The sequence below is a fragment of the Callospermophilus lateralis genome, chromosome 13, assembly GCF_048772815.1.
Source record: "Callospermophilus lateralis isolate mCalLat2 chromosome 13, mCalLat2.hap1, whole genome shotgun sequence".
Classification (NCBI taxonomy): Eukaryota; Metazoa; Chordata; class Mammalia; order Rodentia; family Sciuridae; genus Callospermophilus; species Callospermophilus lateralis.
Genome location: NC_135317.1, coordinates 102,648,851 through 102,670,271, shown reverse-complemented (window position 1 = coordinate 102,670,271; position 21,421 = coordinate 102,648,851). Strand labels below are relative to the sequence as shown.

At 38.3% G+C, this 21,421-nt stretch overlaps 1 protein-coding gene across 4 annotated transcripts in view; it reads left to right on the top strand.

Annotated features, from left to right (window-relative positions):
- The window catches only part of Rabgap1l (RAB GTPase activating protein 1 like), a 612,968-nt gene that overhangs the window by 40,082 nt on the left and 551,465 nt on the right, over positions 1-21,421 (top strand). For 3 of the 4 annotated variants that reach the window (XM_076872862.2, XM_076872861.2, XM_076872864.2), the window contains exon 2: positions 20,894-21,074. In XM_076872862.2, the coding sequence (XP_076728977.2) occupies positions 20,907-21,074 (168 nt within the window). In that variant the 5' untranslated portion in view covers positions 20,894-20,906. The remainder of the gene's footprint in view (positions 1-20,893; positions 21,075-21,421) is intronic. The other variant, XM_076872863.2, reaches the window with a different exon arrangement.

Here is a 21,421-nt window from a genome sequence, read left to right as displayed (position 1 = left end):
TAGGAAATTGACTTGTTGACTCTATACGTTACTTACAGAAAAGTGCTGAGATTGTTGTCAGTCACTGTAGGTACAGTCTCTCTTTTTCTTTTTGGTACTGAGGATTGAACTCATGGGCACTGTACCACTGATCTGTATCTCCAGTCCTTCTTATTTTTGATTTTGAGCCAGGGTCTCACTAATTTGCTGAAGCTGGCTTCAAACTTGCTGTCCTCCTCCCTCAGCCTCCCTAGCAGCTGCGTTACAGGTGTATGCCACCTTGCCTGGCTGGGTAGATATGGTCTCTTCAATAGTCAAGGAATGGCTAGAAAGTTATAAAAGCAAAAAGCAACTGAAAGAGATGGACAATAGATATGAGGTTGCCAGGAACTTGGGGAAGCAGAGAATGGGGAGTGATTGCTGGGAGGTATAGGGTTTGTTTTGAAAGTAGCTAGTGGTGATGGTTGTACAGTGTAAATCTGGTGTATAAAGAAGAGAAAATAACAGTCTGAGCTTTTTGGCAGATGGACCGTTTGGTGAGGGCCAAAGGCCAGGAATCTTGACCCTCCTATGAGGGAGGACACAGCTGATTTCTATCGTTATTTTATGTTCTTTATTTACATTGATGGAATTTGTGTTTTTGGCCTGTTGATGTCTTTTCATCATTATCATTAGTACAATGCAGAATCCTTTCACATTTATTGCTGAGTTTGGTTTTCTTTCATTATCTATCTAGTTTTGTTCTTGGAATTTTTTTTTTTTTTGGCTGTGCCAGTTTTTTCTTTTTGTTTTTTGTATGTGTCCTAAGTATTAGTAGTTATGGTTTTTAATTTTAAGAAAGTGGTATGTATTTTATTTTTATTTTATTCTTGGTTACATTTTTTTTTTTTTTTTGGTACTAGTGATTGAACCCAGGGACACTTAATTCTGAGCCACATCCCCAGCCCTTTTTTAATATTTTATTTAGAGACAGGGTCTTATTGAGTCGCTTAGGGTCTCACTAAGTTGCCCAGGCTGGCTTTAAACTTGTGATCCTCCTGCCTTAGCCTCCCAAGCTGCTGGGATTACAGGTGTGCCACTGCTCCTGGCACATAAGTGTTCTTTTTTATATATATATATTTTAAAATTATCGATGGACCTTTATTTTATTTATTAGTTTATTTATATGTGTTGTTGAGAATTGAACCCAGTGCCTCACACATGCTAGGCAAGTGCTCTACTACTGAGCCACAACCCCAGCCCACATAAGTATTATTTAAAAAAAAACATTATTTGTAGCAAAAATTTTCTTTAATTTTTAATAAGTATACTCGAAATACAGTTGATCCCCATTATTTAGTAGTTAAAACCCTATATAGTTGTTGAGGACATCAATTTAGTAAATACTGAAGCTAATATTACTTGCAAAGTAAATACAGGGTTAAGTTTTTGGAAATCTGTAGTCTCAATATTTTTGTCCAGCCAGTTAACACATAACATTGTTTTTTCTTTTTCTGTTTAAAGACACCTTATTTAATACATTTTTGATTCATTAATATTTAAATCATGACTGAAGGGTACTTATCTAACACAGATTTTCCTCCATATGTACATCTTAGTGTTTTGTGCTTAAGGAATACTAGATAGTACTTCAGTACTGTTCTTGGAGACTGTTTGAAATAGTAAAATCAGAAATGGACTAATTAAAATGTGAAAAACATGGTACTTAATAGATCATAAAAAGGCTACTTGCTGAAGCTGAAGTCAAAGGATTACCTTGTTTGACCTCAGCTGGGAATATGTGTTATATAACTTATGTTTTGTTACTTGTTGCATGTCTACAGACATGCAAGAACAGGGAAATTAGTCTACAGCGAACTATAGAGAACTAAGAGTGAACAATGAAAATCAATGATACAGTACTAAATTGAAGTTATTCTTGTTGATATAGTGATTTGTTCACATTGCTTCAGGGAAATAACATTGAAGCTGGTTGTAGGAAAGTCCAAAAAGAAATAGTGGCTATTCTAAGAATTAATGGTAATAAAAAAGTTTTTATATTTACTTTAATGGTGATTATTCATAGGAAACATGATATTTATTTGTCTTTATGTAAACACAAAATAAATGTTTGAGTAGTTGTATATTTGTTGTTTTCATTAAGAACTTTAGTTTTTTTTTTGTGTGTGTGTGTATGTGTGTGTGTGTGCCAGTAAGAGGCATGAAAAATCAAATAAGCTAAAATAGGTACTTGAGATGCCTTTGTAAAGTTCTTGTGTAGGTGGTAGTCAACAATCTGGTATTCCTAGATTGGGAAACACATATATGTTACTCTTTGGGAAATTAAGAGAGTAAGCTGGCATACTGTTCTATTCCTCATAAGAAAATTTTATACCTTTTAGTATTCCAGTTACCTGAATATGAGTTAAATTTTTTAACACATGTTTGAGCTAGATGGATAGGTCTAAAAAAACACCAATTTTTCCTCAAAGTCATAAACCCATATGATGATATCATTTTGTGTTGAAATTGCTTCTGGTGGTAGTATGAATTATATTTTGAAGAATGTAGAATTTCTTGTATCTAGTTTATGCTACGTTAGCTTTAAATTTTCTATGTGTTTTTAGTTTTTTTCCTTCTTGTGGTTGTTTACTTGATCATTGTGGAACTAAGATAATTTTTGTTTCTTGCTTTATTTCTTTTCTAGTTAAATTGATCCTTGTGGGAATTGGGGTATAACAGTAGTGGAACACTTATCAGCATACATGAGGCCCTGGGTTCAATCCCCAGCACTGCAACAAACAAATCAACCAATCCTTAATACACAAGGGAGATTGCCATATAAAGATGGAGAAGTGCCGCAGTTTGGCTGTGCACAATTTAGGAGCCACTTGTCAAAAGAAACAAACTTTTTTTTTAGAACACACACACCGCACCACACAGCTCTTCAGGAATTCCCTCAGAGCCCAACTGCCTCCACCGGCTTCCCACAAGCCTCTCAACCTTCCCCACTCCTCCTGCTCTTGAGGCCGATTGGCTGAGTCACGTGGGCAGAGCCAAAAAAGTCCCCCAATGAGCAGCTCCGTGGTCTGAAAGGGCGGGGAAACCCCCCAATGAGCATCACCGCAGAGGAACCAATCAGTTTGCAGCTAGAAGTTTGCTGGGGCCGCTGTGAGCCAATCATCAGCTGGCAGCTGGAAGTTTGCTGGCAGCTGGAAGTTTGCTGGGACCCCTTCGGCTGTGGCTCTCAACATCTCCTCCTCTCTGTTTAAACAACAAGCATGTGGCTTAGGGACTGTGCCTGCCTTAGGTTGTCCAATATTACATATGGTTCTTACCTGTCATCGGATGAGCTGACCTTAAGGCTTCAGCCTCCTGTCTTAGGTTGGTACCATTGCCATTGGATCTTACCCGTCATTGACTACCGGTCCATCATACAGCCATACCTGTGGATAGGTCTTTGTACCAGCGGGGGGCGGGGGTGAGGTTCTTTGCCTCACCTCTGTTGGTCCCCAAATTTTAGCTGAACGACCATCACAAGCAGAAGGGAGGAAGATACACCAAGTCAATTGACGGCTCCTTTTGGAAAAATTGTACCACTGATGACACCATCAGCAAAAATACCCCAACACTACCACAACTCTCTGCACCAACAGATAGTTCACAATGCATACAAGTGAGTTCACAATGCATACAAGTGATACATAGTCCAGGCAAGTTCTGCAAGCAGTTCAGTGATAGCTATTGCAGAAGCTGTAGATTGGTTTTATCTTTGTCTTCACTGGCACTGGGATGAAGATAGGAATTCTGGCAATAATGGCTAAAGAAAAAATTATGTAATATTCCAGAAGGCACTAAAAGAAAACAATTTTCTGAACAATTTACATTATCTTGAACAGAATTATTAAATATAATGGAAAGGAAAGGTGAAAGTAAACAGATCTGTTAACCTCCTTTTTTGTTCACATATTAAAATAATTCTTAACAGCTGTTTACCCAACTTAAATTAAACCATTTAAATCATGTGAATAAAAAAAAATAATATTTGGGAGGGAGGAAGATACACCAAGTTAATTGACGGCTCCTTTTGGAAAAATTGTACCATTTTTTCATGAGCGCTCATGATATATGATATATGGACATAGGTACATACAAACATACAACACAAAACATGAGTGTGCAAACATAATATAATACATTCAACACATAACATAATAGTAAAGGCCTTATAACATTTTACAGGTGAAATCTCCATTGCAATGTTTAAAAACTCTATAGTCAAAAAATAGAACTGATCAGCAAAACATTAACCTAGGTCTGTATGAGCTCAAAAAACAAAATAGAACTTCATGATGTGGGAAATGGCAATCATAAAATAGATATTGAAAAAAACATCCTGGTTCTGTCGCAGATGTAAGGGTAGCCAAACTGGAGTTCTGGATATCAGCTGTTATGGATTTGAACCAAATCGTCTTCTTTTTGGTCTGTAGAATCGCTTTAGTTAATCTCTCTGGAATCCAAATCGGCTGCTGTTTTCCCTGTAGAAACACACAAACAGACCCCCGACTCCAGACAATTACTGGGTCAGGACCTTTCCATTGTCCTGTTAGAATATCCTTTCAAAGTACCTTGGGCTTATGTACACTTTTTGGACACATATGCCTTTCCACAGCACTAAGCCCTGATGAATCCAAATTTAATTTAAAAGTTTAGAGTAAAAAGGGTTATTTTAAGTTTATCTTGGGGAATATATACCCCTTCCCAATTCCCTCTGTTTGCTTTAATAAGTACATTTTAATAGTTTGATGAGCTTTTTCAACCATGCCTTGTCCCTGTGGATTATATGGGATTCCTGTTATATGAGTAATATCAAATGATGAGCAAAATTGTTTAAAAGAGGTAGAAGTATAACCAGGGGCATTATCTGTTTTTAACTGGTTTGGAACGCCCACAGTGGCAAAATTTGTTAAGCAATGCGCTATAATATCTTTAGTTTTCTCTCCGGCATGAAGGGAGCCCATCAAAAATCCAGAAGAAGTATCAACTGTAACATGCAAATATTTTCATTTTCCAAATTCTGGCAAGTGTGTGACGTCTATCTGCCAAATATGGTTAGGTATCAGTCCTCTAGGATTGACTCCAAGATTAACTTGTGGTAAAAAGGTCACAAAATTTTGACATTGTTTTATTATTTGTCTAGCTTGTTCCTTACTTATTTTAAAATGCTTTTGTAAAGTATTAGCATTGACATGGAACTTTTTAATGAAAATTTGTAGCTTCTTCTAGTGTAGAGAAAATATGTATGTCATGTGTAGTTTTATCTGCTAAATCATTGCCCAAACTAAGGGCTCCAGGCAATCCTGTATGTGCCCTGATATGTCCTATAAAGAATGGATCTTTTCTGTCCCAGATTAGACTTTGTATAGTGGAAAGCAAAGAGAAAACAGTAGAGGAAGGGGAAATCCTACCAGCATCTTCAAGGGATACTATAGCATTAACTATATATTGACTATCAGAAAATAAATTAAATATAGAATCTTTAAACGTCACAAAAGCTTGTAATACTGCATCAAGCTCTACCTTTTGAGCTGATTGTTTGGGTACTAAAAATGTAAAAGTTTGATCAGGTGTAACTATTGCTCCTGTACCATTATTTAACCCATCAGTGAATATATTTGGAGCATTCATGATAGGTGTTTTTCTTGTCATTTTTGGGAAAACTACAGGATGCGAGGACCAAAAAGACAACAAAGGATTAGATGGTAAGTGATTATCAAATGAAACATTAGATTTGCACATGATTATTGCCCAAGTATTTAACTCATTAGCTAACTCATCAATTTGATCCATAGTATATGGAGTAAAATTTTATTGGGAGAAATTCCAAATACTCCCTTTGCTGCTTTTATTCCTTTGAGTATTAATTGTCCTACAGCCTCAGGATACCTAGTAAGAATAGTGTTAGGAGAATAAGATAAATGTATCCATAATAATGGACCTTCTTGCCAAAATACTCCTGTAGGAATATTTTTTGTTGGTAGTACAATAAATAATAAAGACAAACTTATATCAATTCTATCCAAATGCATATTCTCCATATATGTTTCAATGATTTTTAATACCTTTCTTGCTTCAGGCGTTAACATTCTGGGTGAATTTGGATCTGATGGACCTTTTAGGATATCAAATAAAAATCCCAACTCTCCTGTTGCTATACCTAGATAAGGCCTTATCCAATTTATGTCTCCTAATAACTTTTGAAAGTCGTTAAGTGATTTGAGTTGATCTACTCATATTTGAATTTTTGGTGGACGGACCATGGTTGAGGATAATAGAACTCCTAAATAATTAATTGGAAAATTTAATTGTACTTTATCTATTGCTATCTCTAGATTATAATTTTTAATAAATTTGTGTGGCATAACATTCTATCAATGTGTTTTTATCTTTGTGTACTAATAATACATCATCCATATAGTGAAATATTTGTAGTTCAGGATTTTGATTTCTAAGTGGCTGGATTGCTTTGTTAACATAAATTTGACACATAGTTGGGCTGTTAGCCATTTCTTGAGGGAGTACTTTCCATTCATATCTCTGATCAGGACCTTCATGATTAAGTGCAGGGATAGTAAATGCAAAACGTGGACTATTCTCAAGATGAATTGGAATTGAAAAAAAACAATCTTTAATATCTATAACTAAAACATACCAGGTTTTTGGCAAAGCAGACAATTGAGGAATCCCCAATTGAGCAGGTCCCATAATAACCATCTCATTATTAATGGCTCTTAAATCTTGCAATAATCTCCATTTACCAGATTTCTTTTAGATGACAAAAATGGAAGTATTATGGGGAGATATGGAAGGTTGTATATGTCCCTCCGCTAATTGTTGTTTGATCAAGTCATGGGCTGCTTGTATCTTTTCTTTAGTCAGGGGCCACTGAGGAACCCATACTGGTCTTTCTGATTTCCAAGTAATTTTTATTGTCTCAGTGACCCCTTCTGAAAACCCAGTCCATGTCTATTTATTTCTTGATCTATTTGAATTGGTGCTGCTATACCTTGTTTTTGTTCTCCTAATCTTTTTTTTTTTCCTAAAACCTTGTCTAGCCCTAATAGTGGGTGCATTTTGATTGATGTTATTTGTTAATGCTAGTCCTAATTGATCCTAGGACATCTTGTCCCCATAAATTTACGGGAAGATGATCCAATACATATGACTGTATAGTTCCTTCACATCCTTCAGGATCCTTCCAATCTAATACCATTGCACTTCTATGGGGATTAGTCGCCACTCCTAGGCCTCGAAGCGTTTGAGTGGCTTGTTGTAATGGCCAATGTTTTGGCCATTCTTGACGAGAGATGATGCTAAGGTCTGCACCTGTATCCAGTAGCCCATTAAATTCATGTCCTTGAATATTTAGTTTTAGCATGGGGCGAGAATCTAAATTTAAAGATAGCATAGCCCAATCTATACCTGTGGAGCCTAATCCCCTGGAACCTCTTTCTACAGTACGACTGGAAAATTTATCAGTAACTGTGATAAATTTATTAGTAACTGTGCTATTCTATCTCCTGGTGAAATTACTGATATACCCTTTGGAGAACTGGCTATAATTTTTATTTCGCCTTCATCATCGGGATCAATTACCCCAGGACTTACCATAAGTCCTTTTAGAGTAGAAGAAGTGCATCCCAATAATAAGCCTACTGTTCCTTTGGGAAGAGGTCCTTTTACCCCTGTGGGAATGATTTGAATTCCAATTTCTGGAGTTAGTACTGTTCTGGCGGAGGCGCAGATGTCCAATCCTGCGCTTCCTCTGGTTTGTCTGGTGAGGGATTTAATGGACAATGTGTCCTGGGCACTACCCTGATGGGGTTGCTGGGTTCCTCCAGTGCTCCGTATATTTGTGGTCTTGGGCCCCGGAGCATTGGGCCCCCCTGTCCATTTTTTGGCAATGGAGCCCAATGCATTTCTCCACGATATCGTGGATAAACACCTGGTCCTTGTTCATTTTTTGATAATGGAGTACCCTCTATGGTGGTTTGAGAATGGCATTCATTAGCCCAGTGTCTCCCTCTATGGCATCGTGGGCAAATACCCGGTATTCTACTCCTTTGATACCTAGTTTTGTTAAATCCTCCTCCTATGGAGCAATTCTTTTTAAAATGTCCTGTTTGTTCACAATTGTAGCATGTTTTTGGCCTGGCATCTAAAACCTGTTGTACTGCAGCTGCTAAGACTTGCCCTTGTTCATTAATGTCTCTACATAATTTAATATATGTGTTTAAATCTTCATGTTTCCAAGGTCTAATGACTTCTCTGCACCAACGATTCGCTTGCTCATAAGCCAGTTGTTTTATTAATGGCATTGCTTGTTCTGTATTCCCCAAAACTCTGGTAGCTGTTTGAATAAGCCTATCTACAAATTCAGCGTAAGGTTCATTAGCTCCTTGTATTACCTTAGATAATTGACCTTGTAAACCTCCATGTCCTTGTGAAGTCTTCCATGCCCTAACCGCATCAACAGCAATTTGTAAGTATATGGCAGGATCATATGCAATTTGTTGCTGCTGATCTTCATAAGATCCCTTTCCTAACAACATATCTAGATTTCTCTGAGGATAACCAGCTGCTGCATTTCGCCTAGCCGTCTCCTTGCAAAATTCCTCATTGGAAATACATAAACAGGTATTGTCCTCCATTTAGCACAGCTTTACACAATCTGCTGGCGTCATGTTCAAGTTGGTAATGGATTTGACCAAGCTTACAGTGAAGGGTGCTTGAGGACCATAGGTTGTTACAGCCTGTTTTAGCTGCTTTACTGTTTTAAAATTTAAAGCATGGTGAATTCGTTGCCCTCCTGCCTGCTCAAATACAGGGCATGTTAATATTTGAGATCTTGTCTCAGGATCCCATCTATCAACTGCGGGGGGTTGGGAGCCTCCCACCATATGGATGTGGTGCTGTTGGTTGGACACTTACGTCCTCTGGTGATAGAAAGGTGTTAGTAGCAGTCTCCTGTTGTAACTTTTCCCCTGATGGCTTTTTCTGCTCTAAACTTTCTTCCTCTGTCTGACTAGTTCGAGAGACCTTTTTTACTTGAATTTTTTTCTCTGTCTTACTAGCTCGAGAGACCTTCTCTTTTACTTGAATATTTTTACTATAACTATAATACAACCCAACAAGATAACGCCAAACAAAACTGAAACAGAGTGAAACAAAATTGGAACAACAAAAAATCATTATAGCCTTTCTATCCTCCTGAAATGTCCATTCGTCCTTTCTCCCTATCTGTTCCTCAGATGTGAGCGGTTTTTCTTCCATCATAAATTACACATCTTTAGGGACAGGCAACTTAAAACAAAAGTGAAGCAAAACAAAAGAAGAATCTTAAAATGGCTACCCATCCTCTCGCCCTGCCCTCAGGGGCGAACAGTTTACCTTATTACTTGCCCTCAGTTGTTCCCCTTGCAGGCCACTAAATGCCGCAGTATGGCTGGGCACAATTCAGGAGCCACTTGTCAGAAGAAACGATGTTTATTTTTAGAACACACACACCGCACCACACAGCTCTTCAGGAATTCCCTCAGAGCCCAACTGCCACCACCGGCTTCCCACAAGCCTCTCAACCTCCCCCACTCCTCCTGCTCTTGAGGCCGATTGTCTGGGTCGCGTGGGCGGAGCCAAAAAAAGTCCCCCAATGAGCAGCTCCGTGGTCTCAAAGGGCGGGGAAACAGCCCAATGAGCATTACTGCAGAGGAACCAATCAGTTTGCAGCTAGAAGTTTTCCGGGGGTGCTGTGAGCCAATCATCAGCTGGCAGCTGGAAGTTTGCTGGGGCCCCTTCGGCTGTGACTCTCAACAGAGAAGGAGCGATGTGACTAAAACCGAGGGGTGCCAAGGACTGCCAGCAACCATCAGAAGATTAGCTGCTGTTAGAAGGAGGATGATAGTAGGTTTCTTTGATGCTTTAAGGTGGAAGAGTGACATGGCTCTGAAGTCTCTCCTTGAATGGACAGGAATCATCATTGCAGTAGTAGAGCGAGTAACTTGCCCTGGGCACAGAGCTTGAAGACAGAAGCTTGATAGGGACTCTAACTCTCTATCTCCACAGAAAACTACCCTCTTCCTAGCAATGATATTGGAATAGTTGATGCCTTGCCACATCACAGCACAAAGAGGTGTTTTCTCAGAGTAGTGGGTGATAACATTTTCCTTAAGTGTCTGGACTTTGACCCAGTGACCCTTAAAAACATTACCTTCACTCAATTTTTAGAGGATTACAGAACAAATGAAAAGGTAGTAAATAAAAAATTTCAGCCATGCTCTCTTGTTCCTTTTTGTTATATTCTGCATTTATATAAATGAGTTTTAGATATTATAGTATCTTTTATCTTGAGAAAAGACAAAAAGTCTTTTCAGTTGGGTCCCTGTTCTGTTCTAGTCATCCATATATGAGGTGACTTTTTCAAAGACTGTAACTTTGCTTGTTTGGGACAAGTTTCTTTTCCTGTCCTTGTTTGTAGCCACCACAAGGGCCATCATTTTCTATGTCATTTTTCTTTGACTCAGAAGGAGGTGCTCATTTTGATCATTATTTTTGTTTTAATCTTTTCCCATCATTATGGTAGTTTCAGCGACTATTCTTTAGTGATACATGTTATATTTTGGTGTCATATAATGTACTATATGCTAAAGGGAATATATACTTGTGTTTTAGTCCGCTTTGCATCATTATGACCAAGATAACCAAAAAGAACAACCTAGAGGAAGAAAAATTTATTTGGGGCTTAGAGTTTTAGGTGTCTCAGTCCATAGATGACCAACTCCATTGCTGTGGACCCAAGGTGTGGCAGCACAGCAAGAGGGAAAAGCTCAGCAGATCAAAGCTGCTTGGCTTATGTTGGGGCCAGGAAGCAGGTAGGGTTGTATGTGTGTGTGCGGAGGTTCCACAGGAAAGATGCTTTCTTCCAATGGTCCACCTTCTCCAGTCACTTTCCGCCTGTCTGCAGTACCACAATCAGTCCATTCAAACTAGGATGGGCTGATTAGGTTACAGTTCTTATAATCTAATCATTTCACCTCTGAATATTCCTGCATTAACAAGAGCTTTAAGAGGATACATCATATCCAAACCATAACAGTCCACCCTATCCCCTAAAAGCCTGTTGTGTACATCACAATACAAAATGCATTTAGTTTATCTCTAAGAGTTCCATAGATCCATAGTTTTAGCTTTACCCAAAAGTCCAGGTCCAAAGTCTCATCTGAGAGGCAAGGCAAACTCTTGGCTGTAGGCCTCTATAAAAATCAAAAAGCAAGTTACATATACAATATACAGTGGTATAGAGTTAAAATGTCCATTCCAAAAGGGGGGGATGGGAACTTAGAAAGAAGAATGGGGTCAAAGGAAGACCTAAATTCATCTGGGCAAACTGGTCTTGTAACTCTGTATACAGCACATAGGGCATATGGTGGTAAGATGTGCTTTCTAGAGGGCTTGGTCATCTGTGCCCTCTTTGTGGATTGAAGCATACCTGGGCTCTCTTTTAGCCTGGCTTTCTCCACAGCCAGCAGCTTTTTGTAGCAGACCATGTTATTGGCATCTCTTAATTCCTGCGGTTTCTATTCCAGTTTTGACTTCATCTTCATAGCTTCACACATTATTTTTATTAGGAACCGCCTCCAGGGACTCTGGCCCTGCTACACTTTACCTGGTCTCCCAGGCCCCCCTTTGAAATCCTGGTGGAAGCCTATGTGACTCCTCAACTCCAGCAGCCTGTATTCTTGCAGACCTTGCACCATGTGTGTAATGCCAAGGCCTGCCACCGGTTTGCACAGGAGCTGGACCGCCTCTAATCACAGTTGCACCTGTCTTTGAGTGTCTGCTGCAACTCTGCATAGTAAAACAACTTCCTGGGCCCCTCTCTGGGAGCAGGGTGCCCTCATGATCTCTTTTCAAAGGAATTTCCTCCTCTATTCCCCACAAGAAGATTGTAGATATAGTCTTGCAAATTCCTGAAATGCTCTTGAGGCATCTTTCTTATTGTATTTGTAGGAAGTACTTAGCATCTCTTCAGGGGCTGTAATTTCTTCAACAAACACATCTTCCTTGCCCCAATTTTACATGTACTCCTCTGGCCAAACTACAAGGGTTTGAAATCCTGTAGCTCTGTTTTTGTTGTTGGAGTAAGGTTAAGTCAGTGTCCAAATTCTTGGCCTCTTGAGCAAAGAATTGAGCAACATATACAGGAGAAGTAGCCAGAGTATATATTTATTGAAATGAAAGTGTAATCTGTCAAGCAGAGCAGGTTGAGCAGGAGAGAATGTCTCAAGGCCCTAAGACCAGAAACCCAGTGGCTTATATCTGCCCTCAGTAGGGGGGGTCCCACCTATGTCCTCCTTGGGCAGTGGAAATGGGGTTCCCCTGGGTGGAATGGGCTGGCTGAGAAATAAAAGCTTGGAAAAATAGAATGAGGAGAAAACCACAGGACATAGAAGGTAGTTTCAAAAGCCAGGGCAGGATGGGCAATCTGATCAGAGGGATTGAGCTTCTAGACTATGGTCAAATGGAGCTCCTACCTGCTTTATTTATTTATTTTTTATTTTTTTCTTAGAGAGAGAGAGAATTTTTAATGTATTTTTTAGTTTTCGGCAGACACAACATCTTTGTTTGTATGTGGTGCTAGGGATCGAACTCGGGCCTCATGCATGCCAGGCGAGCGCTCTACCGCTTGAGCCACATCCCCAGCTCCTGCTTTATTTATATCACAAACATCAAAGGCCTTCCACAAAATGTTCTTCTCCCCGAAAGTTAAAGGTGGTCTGTCCATTTCCCAGCGAGTTACGCCCATCTTTGAAGCTACTATGATGTATCTTCCTAGTAGAGCAGAGATAAAGGTCATATGCATTGGGCAATCTATTGCTGTGGGAGAGCCACACATAGTTCGCAATACCAAACCCAAATCTCTCTGGCTACCATGCTGAGAGAAGGCCCTCTAGCAATTCATGGATGGCTTCCTGCAAGGGGATTTCTAGAAGGGGTAGTACTTGACCTTATATTACTTCCCTTTGTCCCATCAAGCCAGGGCAGGAGTTCCCATAGCAATGTGGATGATGCAGGTAGGTATATTATCCTGGGACTTGAGTAACATCTTAGTATATTCTGCCATCTTGTTATATCTAACCTGCCTCATTTTCTGCTCCTGTTTCTCGAAGTAAACTTGACTTAAAGCCGCCGGCACTATCCATGCTATTGACGGAATGATGTGCTGTCTTGAGATTTCCTCCACCAGATTAGCTAGTCCATCACTTTTAAATTCAGCATCACACAAAGTCTCAAGACATGGGCAAAATGTTGCTAAGTTCTTTGCCAGAATATAACACAAGTGGCCTTTAGTACAGTTCCCAGTAGAATCATAATTTGCCTCTGAACCCTTATGAGCACAGTCTGCATTCCTGTTGGCATTCTGGTTTTCTGAGCTCCCACCAGAATTGCCCATTAATCTCTGCTTACAATAACATTCTAAAGCTTTTCCAACTTGCATCTCTAAACTTTTCAGAATTTCTTCTGCCCACAAGCTCCCGAGTCATCTGAACCACAGGTTAGTCATAGCAGTGACCCCACTTCTCTGTACCAGTTTATGTTTTGGTTAGTTTTTGCATTGCTGTGACCAAGATACCTAACAAGAACAACATAAAGGAGGAAGAGTTTATTTGGGGCTCACAGTTTCAGAGGTCTCAATGACTGAATTTATTACTCTATTGTTTTGGGCCCAAGGTGAGGTATCACACCATGGGGGAAAGGCCCAACAGAAGAGAGGTGCCCAACTCATAGTCGTGCCAGGAAGCAGAAGGTGGGAAGGGCCAGAGGGAAGAACAACCTTTCTAGGGTACACCTCAGTGACCTACCTCCTCCAGATATGCCCCACCTGCCTCAATAAGTCCATTGAAACTGGGATGGACTGATTAGGTTACAATCTTTCATGATCTAATCATTCACCTCTGAATATCCTGCATTAACAGGAGCTTTAGGGTGACACCTCATATCCAACCATAGCTGCTTGTATGTGTGTTTGCACTCGCCCTCTTTGTTTTCTTGGTTAAACTAATTTCATATGCTATTATTACCTTGATTTTTAATTTCTTTTTATTTTGGCAAATTTAAAGCATATATAAGAGGGAATACTATAAATATTTCTATTATCTTTTAACCAACTTCAGCAGTTATCAAGTGGTGACTGATTTTTGTTTCTTCTGTTTCCATTGTCTCCCTTGTTCCACCCAAAATTACATGAAGCAAGTCCCAGATAATCATATCCTTTAATTCATAAGTATTTTAATATATTCTGCTAAAAGACAAGGACTCCCTCATAACTATTACTATTTTCTTCACACATCCCTCAAAAATATCAACAATAATTCCTTAATAGCAATTATCTAGTCTTGCTGTATTCTTTGCATAAATGGGAAATACAGAAAAGAAGTCTGAAACATTTTAATTTACTTTGTCTTTTTTTTTAAAGTTATTTTTTGTTATTAAATTCTTAGCAGTTCAAGAGTGTATGCTAGTTAGTTGTCAGTGTTCATCTCATATTCTTTTAATGGCATTGGGGCTGAGGATATAGCTCAGTGGTAGATCATTTACTTAGCATGGGCGAGACTCTGGGTTTGATCCCCGGGACTACATAATCAATCAGTCAATTAATCACAGTATTGATCAGACTGTGAGGTAAGAATCATTCCTGGAATTTGTGAAACTCGATATATTCATCTTGAATATTTATTCATTTATTTGTGTAGCAAATATTTAACTGTCTACTGTGTGACAGGTTTTCTTATAGGCGAGCACGTGTGTGTGTGTTGTATCAGTGAATTAAAAAAGATCCTTGCCTTTAACAATGGTATATTGTAGTGGGAGAAACAGATAATAAACATTGAATATAATTTAAAATTAGATTATATGTTTGAAAATAAGTACTCTGAAACAGTAGTGTAAGTGGAGCAGTTCAAAGGGCAGTTGAAATTTGTTGGAGGGGGAAAGAAGGTTAGGTGGGGTGTTCAGAGTAGCTCTCTTGAGGGAAGGAGATTTGAGCAAAGAAATGAATGGGGGACTAAGCATGTAGACAAGCAGATAGCTGAGCAGAGTGTTCCTTGGGATGGAGCACCTGGAGCAGAGATGCCAGGCTTGTTGGAGGGAAAGCAAGGAGGCTACTGTAGTTGGAGCTGAGTGAACAAGGGAGGACTGTGGGATATAGGTTGCAGAGGTAAGGTGACGTGGGGTGGGTACTGTGTATAATACTAGGTATGCAATATCTTTGGTGGTCATTTGGCTTTTGTTCTGAATGAAATAGAGGAACAATTGGTGGATTTCGACCAGAGAACTGACAAGAACAAAATTAAAAGAATCACTTTGTGTGTGTTTTTGAAGTAGATCATAGGGGAGTAAGTAAAGAAAGATGATTTAAAATAATATAGGAGAGAGAATGGTGGCTAGGACTGGGAATTGTTAGTGGTGGCGCTAAGAAATAGATGATTTCTAGTGTAATTTGAAGGTAAATTTAGTTTGCTGACTAAATATGAGGGATGTATGTATGAGTTTGAATGTGAGAAAAAGGGAGAGGTGTGTGCGAGTGTGCGTGTTGGTGTCTGTGTGCATGCTTGAGGAAGGAAAGAAAGAGAAAGACAGGAGTAGCATGTTTTTGGCCAGAGTAACTGAAGGATGTGAGTTGCCTTCAGATGAGGTGAGAAAGTCCGCAGGAAGGTTGGTATGGGGGTAGAGTTAGTTCGGAGGTAAGGAAATACCATAGGAAAGAGGAAATTTGACTTTTGAATATATTCAGTTTGAAATGTCTCTTGGATATGTAATTGAAGACTACCATATAACTCTACCTGTCAAATAATAAGTGTTCAGCAATAATGAGTGCTTGTTAAAAGAGTAAATTAACCAGATTTGATGTTAACAGAATTAGAAACCCTGTGGCTACAATCTCTGCCTGCATAGTATGTGGTTTTTGACCCAGGATTTAAATGCACGATGAATGCCAAGATGGGCATCAATATGCAGTTTTAGCAACATGTCTGTCAAATATGGATTCCTGATTGACTTTTCCTGTTTAATCACCAAAAAGCATTTAAAAATATCTAATAAAATTTGTTGATAACATGAATAATTTGCTTTTATAATTAAATATAAAGTACTTTTGGATTTTATATGCTTTGTAAGAATGAACAATTGTAAAATAAAGTAGAAAAATCCAGCGCTAGCACAGTTTTTCACTTTGAAGTTTTGTACATTGTCATGATTATCATGTCTAAGTCAGCTGTGACTTGTGAGCCAGAGTTTGAAAATCAATTTTTTTAGGATTTCAAAGCTCATTTCCACATTTCATAACTTTCCTCATAAGTATCCTGCTGAATCCTTTTGGTGATTCAGCAGTAAATTTTAGGAAGAAGTTTCAAATGTAAACTATCTCTTTTGTGTTACTACTATATCAAATCAAAGGAAAATGCCTTTTCTTGAAATCTATTTATTTGAGGAGTTTTCTGTAGGTTCTCTTCCCCTCATTGATTGTATCTTTTGCTGAGAAGAAGCTTTTCAGTTTGAATCTATCCCATTTATCATTTCTTGATTTTAAAGAAATGCAAATCAAAACTACTCTTAAGTAGTTTTAGGGGCTGAGTTGTGTCTCAGTGGTAGAGTCCTTGCCTAGCATACGTGGGGCACTGGGTTTGATCCTCAGCACCACATAAAAATGAAATAAAGATATTGTGTCCACCTACAACTAAAAAGTAAATATTAAAAAAAAGATTTCACCTCACTCTAGTCAGAATGGCAGTCATCAAGAATACAAGCAACAACAAGTGCTGACAAGAACGTGGGGGAAAAGGCACACTCAGACATTGCTGGTGGGACTACAAATTGGTGCAATCACTCTGGAAAGTAGTGTGGAGATTCCTTAAAAAACTTGGAATGGAACAGCCATTTGACCCAGCTATCCCACTCCTCAGTCTATACCCAAACGACTTAAAAACAGCATACTACAGTGACACAGCCACATCAATGTTTAAAGCAGCTCAATTCACAATAGCTAAACTGTGGAACCAACCTAGATGCCCTTCTATAGATGAAAGGATAAAGAAACTGTGGTATATATACAAGATGGAATATTTCTCAGCATTAAGAGAGAATAAAATCATGGCATTTGCGTGGTAAATGGATGGAGTTGGAGATCATCATGCTAAGTGAAGTAAGCCAATTCCAAAAAACCAAAGGCCAAAGAATGTTTTCCTCTCATTAGTGGGTGCTGATCCATAATGGAGGCGGGGCATGGGAGGAGTGGAGGAACTTTGGATTGTGCAAAGAGGGAGGGAGACGGGGAATGGGGGGTAGGAAAGATGGTGGGATGTGACTGGACATCATTACCCTAGGTGTGTGTATGATTGAGTGAACGGTATTACCCTACTTCGTGTACAAACACAGAAGTGAAAATTTGTGCTCCATTTGTGTACAGTGAATCAAAGAACATTCTGCTATCATGTATAACTGATTAGAACAAATAATTTAAAAAAAGAAATAAAAGACATGATAAATATTTTTTAAAGTGAGGGCTTTGAGGTGGAAAAGACTTGATGGATCTGATCCTAACAAAGGGAAAAAGCCTACAATGCTTTATTTATAGTGAAATACACCAAAGGAATTTATTGTGAGGAAGGGTTCCTCAAGGTAAACAAGAAGCCAGGCAGTGTTGGGAAGTTGGCCTGATTGAGGACTTATCACTTGCTCAGTAATTGTTCCTTCTCCAGGGAGCTGGTGCCCCAGGCTAGTTGGGCACACTGGTGTTTCTTTCAACCTCTGGGGAGTTGATTTTGAAGGTAGGGCTGTTAGAGGCAATAAATTCTGCAGTGTCACAGAATTCTCTTTGAAGAGGACTTTTGCCTAGGCAACAAAACAGTCTCACATGGGTGAGATTACACTGAGAGTTCTCCAAGGGGCTCCCCTCTACTTAGAGATGGCTCAGATAGCACAGTTCATTTGCGCTTCCAACATGAAAACACATTTAAAGTCTCTGTTCAAGTGTTGTCTACTGATGTTTCATTGACAAAAGTAAATTTCATGGCTAAGCACAAAATTATTAGGGAAGGGAAACATGTTCTACTTAATTCTAGTGAGAGGTGTTACAACATCATGTGATAAGAGGCATAGGTTATAATTTTGTAACAGAGTAAAAAAAAACCACAACTGATAGCAATAATGTATTATGCTACAATCATCTGTAAGTCTCACCATTCCAACACAGATTTTTTTTTTCTTGGTACTGGGGATTGAACTCAGGGGCACTCGACCACTGAGCCACATCCCCAGCCCTATTTGGAATTTTATTTAGATACAGGGTCTCACTGAGTTGCTTAGTGCCTCACTGTTGCTAAGATGAACTTTGAACTCTAGATCCTCCTGCCTCAGCCTCCCAAGCCACTGGGATTATAGGCATGTGCCATGTGCCTGGCTCCAACACAGATTTTTTAAATGAAAAAATTTCTTGTATTATGTTATATTTTAATGACATAGTCATATTATGTAGCAATAATCATAACATGCTTATCATTTTAAATTACTTTTTTTGTCCCATTATAGCTTCATGTTTTTATAAGACATTCTTTTATTGCTTTTAAGATCATCCTTTCACTGTAATCACTACTTGTATTACCCACTTTTCCCCTAGAGTTGTTTCAAAAAAGTCTTTTCTCTACTTTCTCCCCTTTTATTTTATGGTTCTGTATTGTTTGGGAAATGATTATCAGCTTCAGATTCTTTATACTTTCTTCACCTAGGTTTCTTTTCTCAAACCTACTATATGAAAACTGTACTACCCTTGACAGCCTTTTTTTTTTTTTTATAGTTTTTTTGGTTGTAGATGGACACAATACCTTTATTTATTTATATATATGTGGTGCTGAGGATTGAACCCGTGCCTCACACATGCCAGGCAAACGCGCTACCATTTAAGTCACATCCTCAACCCTACATGTTGCAATTTTGTAAACATATAACATGCAAAGTGGGGAAAATCCTTAGATGACAGATGAATGCACTTGAAGGGTTTTTAAAAAGGAAGGATATTCATATGCATTAATAGAGATAAATGATGGCTAGATAATTATACTAGCCTCGAGTGTCTTTATTCTTTACTTTGATATTCTTGGTAACTTTGATTTTTTAAACTTTTTTTTAGTTTTTGATGAACACAATATCTTTTTTTATTTACTTGTTTGTTTTTTTATGTGGTGCTGAGGATCGAACCCAGTGCCCTATGCATGCGAGGCAAGTGTTCAACCACTGAGCTACAACCCTAGCCCGGTAACTTTGATTTTTGATAAAGTTGGAGAGTAAGTTTTAAAAGTGTAACTTGAAATGGGAAGGAAATTATTATTTTGCCAAGAGTAATAGTGTCATCTAATGGCAAAATAGAATATTGCAGCCACATTTATATGTGGCAATGAAAAGAACCCAGAATTGGAGAGAAAAAGAGAATATTTCTGAGGGGATTTTATGCATGGACTTTTCATGATTTACAGGGTCCGGTAGTTTTTCAGTGTAGCCTGCTTGTCACATTACCCATTTGGTTACTGTGCATATTGTTTAATATTTAGTTATTTTTTTGTTTTCCAGGTTTTTGCTCATACAGTTTGCTCAGAGAATTGTTTCTACTATCTTTCTTTAAAAAGTTATCCCTACACTCCCTACAGTTTCTCAGTCATATCTCCCCCTTCACCCCAAATTGCCTCTTTTTGCTCACTGGCTTTTTTTTCCTCACTAGTTAAGCTTTAGGTTAGCAGGCTACCCCTCCTTGTTGGCTCATGTCACTCCAGGGCTGAGCAATCTCTACTACATAGTATATATCTTCATTCCGAATTAGTTGTGTGAGTATTTGAACTTTTGGAAATCAAAGAGTGTTGTTTCTATGGGGATAAAGTAGGGATTTATCAAAGAAAACAGGGTTACTCTGTATTTGATTACTGAAACATTGTTTGCTACGTAAGTGTAATATGAAAACCTTCCTTTTTTATGTGTTTACTGTTAAGTACTGGTAAGGGTCTATGTGTTTGGAAAAGAGGAGATACATGACTTAAGGTACTGAATTCTATATTAGTTAACCTCAGTGATACAGAATAAAATATTTAAAAGTACGGTATTTGGTCTTGAGGACATAGCATTTTAAAAAGCATTTGGAGTTATAACGTAATCAAAATGATTTTCTATTTTTGGGTCTTGTTGTGTTGTCCAAGCTGGTCTCAGATTCCTGAGCTCAAGTGATCCTACTACCTCAGCCTCCCAAGTAGCTGGGACTGCAGGCATATACCATTGTGCCCAGCTGAATTGTGTGTGTGTGTGTGTGTGTGTGTGTGTGTGTGTGAGAGAGAGAGAGAGAGAGAGGTGTTTCTAGTATCATGTTTAATTATTTGCTCTATTAAGAAAATAGTCTAGGGCTGGGGCTGTAGCTCAGTGGTAGAGTGCTCACCTCACATGTGAAAGGCACTGGGTTCTATCCTCAGCACAACATAAAAAATAAAGGTATTATATCCATCTATAACTAAGAAACATATTTAGAAAAAAATATTTTTAAAAAAGTCTAAGAGAAATAAGAGTTAAATAAATAGAGGTAAATATTTTTAGTTGAGATGTGGGTAGTTTGTATGTTTTACAGGGAACAATGTGGTGGTTCTTTTATCTGGAAACTCAGAGAAGAGAGTACATTTCCATTATGAGGTCCAGTCTAAGAAGGTAGTAATATTCCTAATCTTGAGATAATTAGCAGGATTTTTCTTCACATGTGCCATTTTTTTAAAGCTTTATTAGTTAATGTTTTTATTTAGCTCAAGTTTTTAATCATTGGGTTTTGTTGTTGTTTGTTTTTTGATCCCTGTAGTTTGGCCAGGTGAATGTGGGAAAGAGAAGTTCTCAGAATTGAAATGGAGGTCAGAGCTTCACTACAGAAGGTTAGTGGGTCATCTGATTCTGTGGCTACACTGAACAGTGAAGAATTTGTTTTGGTTCCTCAGCACACAGATGATGCTTCTACAAAAGATGATGAGAAACCTCAACTGAAGGTATTTTTTTCTTTTCTAATATGGCACTATTTAAAATTATCATTTTTTAAGCTCTCAGGAGATTATAAAGATCTAAGGTTTTTCGCAAGTATAGACCTTGAGAATAAAAGACCTTGAGAATAAAAGTCAAGGTTTGATTTATCCAGAGACTAATTATTTGGTTTGGGGATTTTAAAAGTATTTTGGTCCAGATTATTTTTATCCTTTCATTTGGAATTTTAGGAGGAAATAGAAGGAAAAATAAAAGAGAAGGGGTGATTGGCAAGTTAAACTTAATGGTTAAATCTTACATTAATTTATCTGGTTGTTTTTGTTTCTCTTATGGGTTTTAGAAATTAATTACATGA